Raw genomic sequence first — 14,166 nt, 5'->3', positions numbered from 1 at the left:
CCGCTCAGTGTAAACCGCCATAGGTTTGTGTCAACATCCGAGGCCGGAGACTGGCGGCGGCTGGGGACCGGCTCCGTCTGCGGGACGGAAAGACGGAAGGGTGGGGAATGGAGGGGTCCATGGAGTAGGCAGAGGGGTCCTTCTCGGGGAGAAACCGAGTGGCTGCTGGGGTCCTTGGACAACAGGGAGGTCCCGCCTGGGGAGAGATGGAAATTAGGGATTGCAGAGGTGGCGGAGGCAGTCCGGGGCCAGCGTGGGGCGAGGTGAGGGTGGGTCCTTCGCCGTTGATACTGCGCTCTCTGCGCCCACCCACCTTCCTCTCTGCTCCTCAGCTTGAGGGGAGTGGGTGTGTATGAGGAGCTGATGAGAAGGCGTGGGCAGCTAGACTATCCCAGCTCTTCCACCTCCCACCCAGCTATCAGCAGCTCCTTGTTGCCCTTCTTCAATTTCGGGTGGGACATGGGGGGGGTCGCATCTTGTGACTCATCCCCTCTTCCACCCCCACCTCCGCTGGGGCCCAGTAAGGGAAGGCTTAGAGACTTGGCTGTGACTCTCCTGTTTCCATAGCAACGGCGCGGTTGTTTCTGCGAACCCGTTTCAATCGTTGGCACTTTTCACCCCAGACTGCACCCGGGGTCTGAGCCTCAGGGCGGCCGTGCACACCGGGGTACAGCCCTCCCCCTTCCTCTCGAGGCCAGGAAGGTCAGCGCTGGCGGGCGGGGCGCGCTTCTCCAGCCAGGCCTCGCTGGCTACCCATCCCCACCTGAAACCCCTCCTGTCACTCGGCCTCAGCCGAGCCAATCAACGCCCAACTTGCCCGAGATGAGGCGGGCCTTATGCAAATCGTGTCGCTTCTGAGAAGCACATAGTGATACAAGAGCTGGGAGGCGGCTCCAGCGCGAACCTAGGAAAGCCCAGCCGACAGCTCCCCCGAGCCAGTCTCCGTCCCCGCTGCCGGCCAAGGCTCGGAGCCTTCCAGCGACCCGTTGAGCGGCCTCAGGTAACGTGGGTGGGGCAAGACCTCTGAGGCACCCCTCGGGGCCGAACCCCTTGCCCCCTCCCCCTCCACTACCTCTTCCCATCCTCATCTCGAGACCCCTCTGATTCACCTCCCTGTCCCTGGTTCCCCCATAGGCGTCAGCACCTGGAGGGCCCGCCCCTGGGCAGGGGGCCCCCACCTCAGTCCAGGCCTCAAGGGTCCCAGGAAGGGAGGCAGAGCTGCCCCCTTATCCCAGCTCAGGTAAGAACAACCATTGCTCTGGCCCTGAACGTGTGCACACATACACACACACACCTGGGGATGTGGTGTCTCTGGTGCTAGAGGGAGCACCAATTACCATTCCTCCATTGCTTTGTCGATGGATGGTCTCCCAGCCCCATGGCAATGTCCCACCCCCACCAATAGCCCCCAACCACACCACCCAGCCCCACTGACAGCTCACCAAACTTCACACCACAGGGCCCCTGCCTCCAAAGACAGCCTCCACCTCCATAAGAGCCCACTCCCACCTCACACTGTCCCCTTGGACTGTCCCCACTTTCCACCCCTCAAATTGACAGAGCTCATAGCATATGTGAGGGAGGAAAATTCCCCCCAGCCCCCCAGTCTCCCTCCTTATAAACACGCTCTCTCAGCAGTCCCTCCCCATGGCCCTAGTGAGGCAAAGTCCTGTGTTTGGCCTCTTTTGCCTTGACTGGAGGTTGAGTCAGGGACATCACCTCCAGCAGACCACCCACACCCTCTCAGTCGCTACTGCCAAGGCTCCATTCCCCTCACCCCTCACAGCCAAAGCACCAAGTCTTCTCATTCTACCTCTCAGATATCTTTCTCATTTGTACCCTCTCTGATCTTCTTAGGCCCAGTGCCTTCCCCTCTTTCATCTTCCCACTGCCCCTGTGGGACCATGCCAAAGCTCCATGTGAACCATGTCACTTCTTTCCCTAAGGTGGCCTGAACCTGGAGGGCAGAGCTGGGTTCAGATTTTGCCTTTGCCCCAAGTTGCTGTTTGACTTTGGCCAAATCACTTCCTTCTGATCCGTCCCAGGACAGGGGGATGGATTGGATGAGATAGTCTTTAACAATCCTCCACACTGACGTGCTCTGGTTCTGTCATAGATTGTGGGGAAACTGGACTCTTTCACTCTTTCTCTGAACCATTAGAACCTTTCAGAGAGAAGGTCCGAGGGCTTCAGTCCTCACTGAGGGGACATTACTTCTTACCCAGGCCACCTCTGCCCACACACTTTCCAAAACCCTACCATCAAGAGTGCCTCTTAGACCACAAGCCCACCCTGGCATGGACAGCCCTGAGATGGGGGTGGTCAACAGAGCCTACTCTTTGTTTAACATGGGCTGCCTCTCATTAGTTAGGAGAGGGAGAAGTCCTGCCCAGTTGAAACCCAAAGGCCCTGGCTGCTGTTGCTTCTATTGCTGCTGCTTGGAGAAGAGCAAGAGGAGGAAGGAGAAAATCTCCTGACCAGGGAGCTGTTGTCACCATGGCAACTGCCTCAGCACCAGCTCCTCTGAAGCTGGCAAGGGTGTTGGATTATTGCCTTCTGCAGCCCCTCCCACCCTCACTGCCACCTCCCCATTCTAAGCCCACAACCCTGGAAGAAGCCTCTGAGCACAGAGGGGACACTGGCTTTGTGCATGGGGCAGTGCTAGCTCCTTCACGGCTGGAGGGCAGCCCTCTAGAGTTAAGCAGAAGAGTCTACCCATGTTCGGCAGGGCCAGAGCTCCAAAGAAAATGCCCCAGCTGGGTCCTGGCCTTCCTTTGCTGCTGCTGAGCTCTAGTTGACCTTAGATGAACCCTTCCTTTCTTGGGTCTGGGTTCCGTTGTCTCCAGGGTGAGTGTGATGGCGGGAGAACACAAATAAATAAAACAGCCTGACTAAGTTTCAAAGAGGAAAGAGGGGGTCCTGCCCCTCTCATGTAATCCACCAAAGGCTTTGCTCCAGGCACGGCCTTTAGGTCTCTGCAGGGCAGTTCTGTGCAGCCACAGAGAGCAGAGCTAAAACCAGTGATGGGGAGCTATAAGAGGGCAAACTTAGGAACAAAGGGGAAAGGGCTTTGCACACTGTCCAAATTGCTCAGAAGTGGACTAGGCCATATTGGGAGGGGATAAGCTCCTTCACATTGAGCAAAAAGGTCTGGGAACTTTTTCTGGCTCAGGCAAGTGTTTAATCCAAACCAAACCAAATCAGGCTCCATCTTGTAATTCTAGAGCAGCACCAGGTGAGAGTCAGAGACTCCTGAAGTCTACACACTGGTGGTGGCCGGACTCCATGGCCTCACAGGGTCTATCCATGCCTAAGTGCTGAGCCCGTGCAGCTGGCTGGGAGAAGCTGATCCGAAGGAACTGGGTTTCAGCCAGGCCCTCAAGGCTTATTATAGCCTGCATCACCCTGGGTACAGAAGCAACTAAATGAATAGGTGAGGTAGGTTCCAGCTGTGAGAAGCCCAACTCGAAAGGAGTGTGGGGGTTGTGAGGGGAGCAATGGGTGGTGAGGCTTGACAGGTGGACACCTTGAGGTGAGATTCTAGATGATCTTGGAGTTTGAAGGAGGCCCATGGGCATGGCCGCCTCTAGCCTATATTATACTTCCATGCAAAACTGGAGCAGAAGAATCAGAGGAAAAGCACTATCTGTGAGGCAGTTGTAGTCCATGGTACATGCCATGGCAAACAGCTGGATTTCAGCTCCCTGGCCACGGGGAGAGAGAGCACATAGAGAAAGTGCCAGGAGTACTTCAAAAGAAGAAATGTCAGCATCTGATGGCAAGTTGGACCTAGGGGAAAGGGAGAGGGAAAAAGTGAAGGTTGCTAAGATGGAGTTTCCTCCCGTAGGAGGATGGAGGGAAGGAAGGGGCAATGGAGAAAGAAGGACCAGCACAGGCTGAGGATGAGTCTGATTGTATACATGCTGAGTCAGAGGTGCTGGTGGGCTACACCTAAAGGTGGATATTTCCTGGGTGTCAGAGACCCTGGCCTGGAGCTCAGGCGAGATGGTCCCACTAAGACCAAGAGGGAAATCAAAGCTGTGGTTTTCCCAGAAGGCACGTGGAAGTGAGGAAGCTGTCTGCTGGACAATAGTACCCATGATTTGGAGAGGGAGGTCCAGGCAGGTGGGATGGACTCAACCTAGGTGCTCATCTGGAAGGGTCCACTGACCTGCTTAGTAACCCTGAGTCAGTTCTCTCCTCCCTCTGGGTTTCAGCTTTCACTAAAATAAGGGGATGATTCTGAAGGGCCACGCTGGATCTAAGAGCAGTAGAGGGAATGAGAGAAATGAAGGAAGCAGTGTAGTCCTCAGTGGGCCTGGAGCCAGATGGGGGCAGGAAGCAGGTGAGGTCCCAGGAGACAGAGAATTGTGAGGGAGGCAGCACAGGGCAGGGAGGAGAGAAGGGGCAGAAGACCCACACAGACATCATGACACACACAAAAGCATGTTCACTCTGACAGATTTGCAGTCTCATACATTGACACCCTCCCACACACTGGATAGTCCTCACGCAGACACCCAGGCACATAGGAGAGAGTGGGAAGGGGCTCTGCCTCTGCCTCTGCCTCTGCCCATCAGACACCTCAGCCCCTGGGTTCTCCAGCTTCCTTGACTATACTCTGGACCTTCGGTATCCTTTGGACTTGGGGAGGGGGAGCTGGGGATGGAGCCTGCCTCTTTCTGTCTATTTCCAAAGGCATCCTTGACTCTGGCCCCAGTGCAGCCAGATTCTTAGAAATGGCATGCCTCCCTCTCCCCATCTTCTCCTGGTGGCCTATAGGTGTTCTCATCCTCTGATGGTAGTAGGTGGGGGAGGATGTTGCTGCCCCCACTTTTCCTTGATTTTCCTTGCGGCTCAGTGGTGGAACCTCAGGCCCAGAGGTATTCTGTAACTAGCTTGAGGTCACCCAGCAAGGGAGGAGGGCATGGGACAGGCCAACCTCAGACTCGGTTGTTTAGGGCACCCCCCAGCAGTAAGAATCAGAATCTGAACTGGTATGGTGTGGGCTATGGAAGTGGAATTCCTTCTACCAGCGGAGGGCTTGCTTTTTCAGAGCACCTTGAGGACAGGCTACCTTGGGGTGGGGGACCTGTCTCCCTTCCAAAGAGGCTCCAAGCAGGCCAAAGACACCTCCCAGGCCGGGTCCTAGGAACCAGGCTCTGGAGGGACATTCCTACCATGGAGGGCAGATATGAGTGTCTACCCAGTCTTCAGGGCCTGGATGGGGAGGGGGCCTCACTCTGGGCAGGCTTCTGGGAGAGGGTCTGTACTGTCCTCTGCAAACACTTCCCCTGGCACAGGCCACTGGAGGGACTCACGTTCCAGACTTTGGGACAGACTCTTCATCCTCCCCACACCTGCTCCTCAGCAATAACACCTCCATTCACTTGGCCCAAGCCTGAGAGTCTGTCTCAACTCCTCTGTCCCTCTTGCCTCACATCTAGTCAGTCACCAAGTCCTGCCAATGCCACCTCCTAACATCTCTCAGTCCATCCACATCTCTGTACAACCCCTACCCTAGTTTAAGCCTCATCATCTCTCACAGGGACCGTGCAGGGGGCCCCCTCCCTACTGTCCTTACTGGCCCCCAGCCCCAGGTCATCTTGCACTGTAGCCAAAGGAAAAATTTAAAACATAAGGTTTCTGGGTCCCTGGCACCTAGTTCAGGACCTGACATACTGTAGGCACTCTATGTTTTTGGAATGAATGCTGTCTTCCTAGTTTTAAAAACCTCCAAGAGCTTCTGTCCAGTATGGGAAAAGTCCAAAGCATGGATTGAAGGCCCTTTATAATCAGCCTCTTTGACCTGATTATGAGTTATTGAAGGTGTGTTTTATCTCCGCCACCAGCACACAGTCAGTCTCCATAAATGCTTGGGGAATGAATGAACTAATGAAAAGCAGAATGTAATCAGGCTCATCAATGCTACAGGCTAAGATTTCTATTTGTACCGAGGAAGGAGGGAGAGAAGCTTCCTGCTGAGGTGGACCGGGAAGGCCTTGAGGAAGGACTTGGGCAACAGTGCCAGAGGGCACATGATGAACCTGCCCCAGGTCCCTGGTGGGAGGAGGGGAGCCTGCAGAGGCAGGTGGGGGCAGAGTGTGGAAAGCCTTGAATAGCAAGGGAAAGAGTTAAGGCTTATTCTGTGCAAGTGGAGAGCTATGGAAGGTGTACACAGAAGAGGAAAGGATGAAGATTGTGGCATGCACATGGGTCAATGAGAGGAGAGCTGAGACCTGGAAGTTGGAGACCTTGGGAACCGGGAGAGGGAGCCTGCTATGAGGAGAGAGGAGGGGTCTGCTGTGGGAAGGTTAGCCCATGAGGAGCACAGGGTGTGGTGGGAGAAGGAGCCTGCCGTGGAGAGAGGAGGTCCTGTTCTGAGGAATGTAATGAAGGGAAGGGACTGTGTGTGTGTGTGTGTGTGTGTGTGTGTGTGTGTGTGTGTTTGGGGGGGTTGGGTGGAGGGAGGGAGCTCCTTCCGAGGGAAGGTGGGCCCTCCTATGGAAGGGGATGTGGAGAAGGACAGAGCCCAGCTGTGGGAAGGTAGGGCTTGTTTGGGATAATGCTGAGAGGAGGGGACCCTGCTGTGGAAGGAGGGATCCTGGCTGGGGGAAGGGGGAGCTTGTTATGGGAGGGATGTGAGGCGAGGAGACTCTTGTGGAGAAAGGCGACCCTGTCATACGGGGACTTTGTGTCCTGCACTACCACAAGGGAGCCCCTTGTCCCCCAGGCCCTGCCATGGGGAAGACCAACAGCAAGCTGGCCCCAGAGGTGCTGGAGGACCTGGTTCAGAAGACGGAGTTCAGCGAGCAGGAGCTGAAGCAGTGGTACAAGGGCTTCCTGAAGGACTGCCCCAGCGGCATCCTCAACCTGGAGGAGTTCCAGCAGCTCTACATCAAGGTGGGTGGCCAGGGCAGGGCGGGGGCGGGGCCCGGAGCGCGGGGGTACAGGGCATGGCCGGCCAGGCGCCCCAAGCTCTCCTTCCTCCACCTCAGTTCTTCCCCTACGGCGACGCCTCCAAGTTCGCGCAGCACGCTTTCCGCACCTTCGACAAGAACGGCGATGGTACCATCGACTTCCGGGAGTTCATCTGCGCCCTTTCGGTCACCTCCCGCGGCAGCTTCGAGCAGAAACTCAACTGGGCATTTGAGATGTATGACCTGGACGGCGACGGACGCATTACGCGCCTTGAGATGCTGGAGATAATCGAGGTGGGCTGGGGCTGACCCGAGAGGCTGCGGGGTAGGGGAGGGCGCCCCTGCCTTCTCGGTCAGTCGACCCTTCACTGTCGCTGCCCTCTCCAGGCTCAGGAGCCAGCCTCCTCCCTGAACCCCAGCTCTCCCCCAGCCGGCCTCCCAGGATCCTATGGCTAATTAGCATGGATCGGGCACTCAGTGCAGGCTAGGCCCTGTGCTAAGTGCTTTACCTAACAGCCCTCTGGGGGCAGTACTGTTAGAAACCCCATTCTACAGGTGAGAAGACTGACGCACACGTCACACGGCTAGCAGGTGGTAGAACCATGATTAAAATCCAGAGAGTCTTACCCCAGAGCCTTATTGAGTGCCTGCCACAGGCAGTATTCAAAGTTCCTGCTTTCACGGGACTTTCCTTCTAGTGAGAAATTTTTTCAAAAAGCTAACTGGGTAGATGTTTAGGGGAAGAGAGTTCCATGCAGAGGGAACAATACATGGAAAGATGCTGAGACTAGATTGTGTGTGCAGTGTTCAAGGAGTGGCTGGGAGACCAGGTATGTGGGAGCGTGGTAGGAGTGTAGTCTGACAGGAGCCCGGAGCCCAGTCTCTTAATGTCTGTCTTAGCTACTTAGTGCGGCCCTAACAGAAATACCACAAAGGGATGGCTCTAGAGAACAGGAATGTATTTTCTCAGTTCTGGAGGCTGAAAGGCCAAACCAGAGTTTCAGTTGTGTCAATGCTTTCTGTGAGCCTCTCTTTTAGCTTCTGGTGTCTGCCAGTGATCCTTGGCGTCTGTCTTTCCCCTGAGTGTGTCTCTGTGTCTGTTCTGCTCTTTTTATAACTCAAAAGTCACTAGGTTTAGGATTCACCCTACACTGGCATGACCTCATTAATATAACAAAAGAAAACCACTCTTTCCAAACAGGATTACATCCACAGGTACAAGGGTTAAGATTTCAATGCCTGTGTTGGTGAGACGCAATTTAATCCATAACAGTGGTTTCATAGGCTGAGGCAGAGACTTTGGCTTTATTCCGAGTGAGGTGGGAAGCCATTAGAGGAACTTCTTTATTCTCTGTGTGGATAATAGACCATGGTGGGAGATGAGGACTGGAAGGAGCAGAGAGACCAGTTAGGACGCTTCTACATCAGCTGAGTCAAGAGCTGATGGAAACTACAATATGGAGGAGCCATGGAAGTGGTAGGAAATACCTCTGGACTCTACCTGGACCTTCCAAGTATGGAATCTATTGCAAAATTAGGGCCGACAAGATTTGCTGAAGGATTGGATGTGGGATGGGGAGAAGGAGGGGAGTCAAGAATGGTGTCAAGGTCACTGGCTGTACAACTGGAAGAGTGGAGTTGCCATTTACTGAGTTAGGGAACGCTGGGGGAGGTGCAGGCAGGGAATGAAGAGTTGGTTTTAGACATGTTTAGTTTGAGATGCTCCCTAAGTACCCTGTCTTAATGACCATGCTTCACCTTCCAGTATCCTCACCATCCCCTAATATTCTCTCCGCCCACCTCCAGGCCTCCTTCATTTGCCTCCAGTCCTTCCTGCCCCTTGTGGGTGTTGACGCCTCCCTCCTCACCCCTCCAGGCTATCTACAAGATGGTGGGCACCGTGATCATGATGCGCATGAATCAGGACGGGCTCACACCCCAGCAACGTGTGGACAAGATCTTCAAGAAGATGGACCAGGATAAGGATGACCAGATTACGCTGGAGGAGTTCAAAGAGGCAGCCAAGAGCGACCCATCAATTGTGCTGCTGCTGCAGTGTGACATGCAGAAGTAGAGGCTGGTGAGGGGCAGGGCCCCTGGCCAGGAGGGTGTGACCTCTCTGGCTCATCCTTCCCAAGGGAGAGGGGCACTCCAGCCTCACTCCCTGGCCCACCACCCCTCTGTCCAAACCCTTCCTCCCCTCATTCAAGATCCTTGAGGGACTACCCCACCCTGCAAACGAGACAGGTCCTCAGGTACCCTGTCATCTAGTCCCACCCCCAGCTTTGGCCCAGAACCAACATTCACTGGGCATAGGGGAGTTGGTTTTTGCCCCAAGAGGCAGGGTTAAGGAGGGGGCCTGGGGTCCTGCTTTGAAGTCCTATTGATTCCTGGGATTGAGCTTTATAGGATGTGGTCCTGTGGGTCCCAAACAAAGGTCCAATTTGGACCTGTCCTTTTTTGAGAACTCAGAACCCTTAAAGGCAGTTTCTGTCTTGCCCCCTTGACTCTACCTGGTCCCTCTGGCCCCAGCCTTTGGGGTGTTCTTTTGGTCCTTTGTTCAGCTAGTGTGTATTGGGCACCTGTTCCATGCCAGGCACCTCTAGGTGCTGAAAATATGGTGGTTTACAAGTCACATTCTGTACCCTCTTGAAGCTCATCAGATAGTGAGGCAATTTCCTGTGGTCGGTATCTCAGAGAGGGACTTGGAGAGCGCAGCTGAGCAGAGGGTGGGGTAAGGCTGGTTAGTGTGAGAGGAGTTATTAAATCTCCTTGCTCAGCTCTGAATAAAGCTGCAGCAGAATGAAATGAGCAGCGGTTGGAAGTTGAGGAGCCACGTAAGTGGGGAAGAGCAGATGTTTTGAGAAAAGTAGAAATTTAAGGAATACTTATTTTTTTAGTACCTTTAAAAGAGCTGAAGTCATTTTATTAGTTTAGAATGTTAAAATGTAGTCTATGTTAGTTGGTTTCTTAGGAAATGATTCAATGAATGTAGAAAATGTTAAGTTTCAGGGAATAAAGAGAGCTGAGGGAAAAAAAGGGGTAAAAATGCTGCCAAACTTAGCGAAGAACACTTGCCCCATTGTCCTCATCCGTCTCAGCTGTGAGCTGTCCCATTCAGCAGTTTCTGCTGCTTCTGCCGCACCCTTTTTATTGCCGGTTTCAATTCGGTGAACAACTCTGTATCGCTCACCTACTGTGTGTGGGGACTGACTTCAGAGACTTGAAAAAACAAGATCTGCCGAGAGTGAGACAAGTGTATTCCCCATATTTTGGTCATTCTTTTCTGGATTTGGTCTGGTTTTAAGGACGGGCTTATTCTTTCACTGCCACAGAAGGAGCTGGGAGAAGAGAACCACCTGGCCTCTGAAGGGATCCTCCTTTTAAATTTTCAGGCTATGTTTATGGACCAAATGCCTAAAAATATGCTGGGCATGTTCCATTCGAAAGGCTTTTTCTAACCCTAAATCCTAAGTCTGCCAGGCGATTCATCACCTTCCAGGGATACTGACTTTGCTCTCGATTCTGGTTCCCTGAGCTGTACAGCTGCGTGCTGTGACTGCCAGAAAATTAACCTTGCTTCTTTCATCAAGTCTTTTACTTCCCTTTCTCCTCTACTTGTGATCAGAAGTTTGCTATGCTGTGCAGTGACAGGTGATTTCCTCTCGAACCGCTGGCGAAAACAGTCTTGAAAACAGTCTTGAACATGGGTCAGCCAGGGTGGGAGTGGGGAATGATTTCTGAGTCATCATTGGGGGCGTTGGGGGAATTCTGGGTGCTCACCTGTCCTGCCTCTCTGCAGGTGGAAACTCTTGGGGATGCTGACCTTTGGTTCCAAGTTCTATTGGCTCTTCCTTCTTGCTGCCCTTGGAGGTAGCAGCTCCTGGCCAAGCAGCACCTTGCACTGCCTTTCCCACCATCTTCCTCCCTAACTGTTTTTGTCTTCTCCAAGCTGGTAGACAAGTCCTATCCATGAGGGTATGTTTGATCACTCCAGGCTTCTAGACACATACCCATGGGTGATATTTTCTGGTCAGGCCAAGACCTCATAGACATCCCAGCTATGTGAACACAAAATGCCAGGCCAGGAACTGGGCCTACCACCTTCTGATGGGAGGAGCCACAGGCAGGCCAGGCCTTGCTCCCACATGCTTCTGGGTACCCCAGGGCCTGTGTTCTCAGAAGTGCCTGTGGTAGAGCACTGGCCCTGCCTTGAGGAGAGAGGCAGGCCTCTTATCCCTCCCCAACTAAGAGAGACTTGCTATAAAACACAAGGTTAGCAGAGAATTAAATATGACTCACATAGACACGAAACTATACAGACAGTATGTATCCAAATTCTCCCTTAAGGTTCTGTATCTTCTTACAGCAACTCTGAATTGCAAAGTCCCTCCTCACAATCTGCCTTCTCACGATATTCTGTCCTCATTCATTCCTTTGGGCTGATCGATAAGCCCATTTTTTCTTATCTCCCAAAATCATTAGCAATGGCTACTCCAGATGGCCACTCTCCGGTGAGCTATAGCCGGGATTATACAATTTACCTTTAAGTCAAACTTCAAGAAAAAGGAAGCATGTAAACTAAGGTACTTAATTCTTTCTTTTCTGACAATGGCAGAGCCCCCTAGAGGTAGGATATAGATAGAAAGAAAAAGAAAGGGAAAGAAAGAAAGGGTAAAAATAAGAGAATAAGCCGGGGTTTCTAGGCAGGTAGTAAGCTGACACGAAATATTTTTACACAGAAATTTATTAAGACAACAAATATTTCCTGAAGATCCACCCTGGGTGCAGCTTTGTGTTGACATTAGAGATCACTGTGGGGGCAAGAATGAACTTTTTACATATTTCGTTCATCGTTCTTAAAAAAAAATAATCCATCCAACTATTGAAAAGTCTCAGAAAAATATGCAATTTTATTTCTGAAATTTACAGGGTTTTCTTTTTCCTTTGCCAGAGTGTGGGGGCAGGACCGGTCCTCCCAGGGTGTATGGCCCTTGCTGCTCTGTGGAGGCTGGTCAGGTCCAGGGCCTTCCAAGCAGCAGCAGGAGGAGGAGGCAGGGGGCTGGGTGGCAGAGGGAGGCCCTCCACCTCACCACAGTTTCTCCAGTCTAGAGCAGTTGCCCCAGCGCAGCCCCCGACCCCCTCCAGACGTGCTGCTTCTGGCTGTGCCTACAGTGACATCCTCACCGTTTGACCTTGTGCTGTGTGGTGTTTTGGGTTGTTTTTTTTCCCCACTGACAATGAATAAAAGGTGTGACTGTGCTGAGGGTTCCTACTCTTCCCCAACCTGGGATAGGGCTGAAGTGAGGAGAAACGGGCAAAAGAAGCCTGAGGGAGCTCGCCCAGTGGGGTTACTTCAGGAATCTCCTTGGGGTTGAGGTCTTTGTTGTAACAAGAACTCTGTGGTTACATGAAACAGAGACCCACTCTAGCTAGTTCAAAGAAATGGGGGAACTAAGATTACAATGGAATCTAAAGATGGAAAATTAAGAGTGGCTGGGCCTCAAGAGAACTGGAACGGGCAACTGGGCCTCTCCTTCCTCATATCTGGGCCTCACAGGCACTCATCTCCTTGGCAATATTTGTAGCTGGGCTTTTTCCCGTGGTTTATCTTCAGACTGGCTCTCTCTGCAGACCCACCATACACAAAGTGGCTGCATCCCAAACTCTGTCAAGACCCATCAGTGACTGACAACCCCCCTCTGTGTCTCTTAGTTCCAGTTCTCAAGCAAAAGAATCCTATTGGTTCAGCTTAGCTTTTGGCGGGGCTCCTTAGGTCAGATGCCTTCCCTCGGCCCAGTCATCTGTGGCCAAACTGGACCCCACTACGTAGCGCCTGTGAGCAAAGCAGTTCCCTCAGAAGGGAGCTAATGGCAGCAGGCATTGGGACTTAGTTTCTCCTGCTGTCCAGTGGAAGGACATCATGAGAGTCCGAATGAGTGGATAGTGGGCAGTGAGGAGAAAAGCCAAGAGCTTGTCCACGGGGCCCCTTTTGTACAAATTAGGAAAAGGTGCCCTCTGTGAATGGAGGCAGCCCCATAAATATACTGCTAGATGGCATCTTTGGGCTAATAGAGAAAGATAGTCCTTCTGGACAAATCAGCCCTGTAGTGCTAAGGCACACAGCATGGCAATTCAAGCACAGGCTGAATTTCAGCCTCCATCTGCTTTACCACCCACAGGAGCCCTAAGACCCCTATGCTGGCCCCAATATGGTGGGAGTTGATGATGGAGCGTTCTCCTGAGAACACCCCCAACAGTCAGAACCGCACTAATTCCTGCAGGGAGTTGAGAGAAGTGGCAGCTGAAGGTGCCTGCTTCCTCTCGTGACGCCCAACTGCTTTTACAAGGGTTTCGTCAAGGACACTTGGAGGAGGCCGGTCCTGTTGGCAAGAAGCAATAATGGCAAAGGAAGAAGGCTGACCTGGCCTCAGGGCAACCATGAACCCAAGAAGGTGACTCAGAAGCCTGAGAACTCGGGGCTGGTATTCCCAGCTGAAACCACCCTGGGGGGATGGGAAGTCCTGCTCCCTGCCTGTGTGGGGGCACATAGGTCCTGGGCTGCCACCTCTGAAAAACTCCCTGTTCAGGCCTTCTTCCACTCTATCCCCACCAGGTTAGTTCACTTCCTGCCTTCAGTTTTGTCCTCTGCACCAGTCTAAGTGCCTCAAAGAAGCCAGAGTGATCTTCTAAAGCACAAATCTGACCATATTCCTTCTTCAAAGGCTCTGCTTTTCCCTCAGCATGATTGATATTCAAGCTCTTTAAATGCCCCTCAAGGCCCTTCATGGTCTGTTGATCTCGAAAGCCTTGTCCTTACCCTCACTACCCCCTCCTGCCCCCCAACTCTTCCAAGGGGTCCCATGCCTCTGTGCTTGTGCACAAGCTGTTGCCCCTCCCTGGATCACCTATTCCCTTGTCTCAATCACCTCCTCTGTGAAGTCCTCTCAACTCTCAAAACATTGGCCCCTGATGTATCCTCAGTTCATTATAGTTACCAAACAGCTTCTTGTGTGATTCCCCATATCCCCATCAGCTGAGCCTAGCACACATTTAAATATATTTTTTAAGGGCAGGGGAATAAACACTCAGAGAATGGCAAAGCTGGGACTTGACCTCAGGTCTCCTAACATCCAGTCCACTGCTGGTTGTGCTGTCTCAGTTATGGAAGCGAATCCAAGTCAGAACGTGGAAAGTGAGGTAACAAACCATGATTTCTGGACACCAGAGGGGAAGAGGTCTTGTC

At 52.8% G+C, this 14,166-nt stretch overlaps 1 protein-coding gene across 1 annotated transcript; it reads left to right on the top strand.

The window, feature by feature from the left end:
- Window positions 1-5,679: 5,679 nt before the first annotated feature.
- HPCAL4 (hippocalcin like 4) lies at window positions 5,680-9,005 on the top strand. The gene is made up of 3 exons (XM_010595244.3): window positions 5,680-6,903; window positions 6,999-7,214; window positions 8,797-9,005. The coding sequence occupies exons 1-3, from the start codon at window positions 6,742-6,744 to the stop codon at window positions 8,992-8,994; spliced, it is 576 nt and encodes a 191-aa protein (XP_010593546.1). The 5' UTR covers window positions 5,680-6,741; the 3' UTR covers window positions 8,995-9,005.
- The last annotated feature ends 5,161 nt before the right edge of the window (window positions 9,006-14,166 follow it).

Source organism: Loxodonta africana, chromosome 3 (assembly GCF_030014295.1).
Source record: "Loxodonta africana isolate mLoxAfr1 chromosome 3, mLoxAfr1.hap2, whole genome shotgun sequence".
Classification (NCBI taxonomy): domain Eukaryota; kingdom Metazoa; phylum Chordata; class Mammalia; order Proboscidea; family Elephantidae; genus Loxodonta; species Loxodonta africana.
The sequence above is the reverse complement of the archived record's forward strand: the minus strand, read 5'-3'. Positions and strand labels throughout refer to the sequence as shown.

Excerpts from the sequence above, each read along its gene's own strand:
- HPCAL4 (XM_010595244.3), top strand. The coding sequence starts at position 6,742 with ATGGGGAAGACCAACAGCAAGCTGGCCCCAGAGGTGCTGGAGGACCTG. Across the intron at positions 6,904-6,998 it reads TCCAGCAGCTCTACATCAAG|TTCTTCCCCTACGGCGACGC; the intron begins GTGGGTGGCCAG and ends CCTCCACCTCAG. Across the intron at positions 7,215-8,796 it reads AGATGCTGGAGATAATCGAG|GCTATCTACAAGATGGTGGG; the intron begins GTGGGCTGGGGC and ends TCACCCCTCCAG.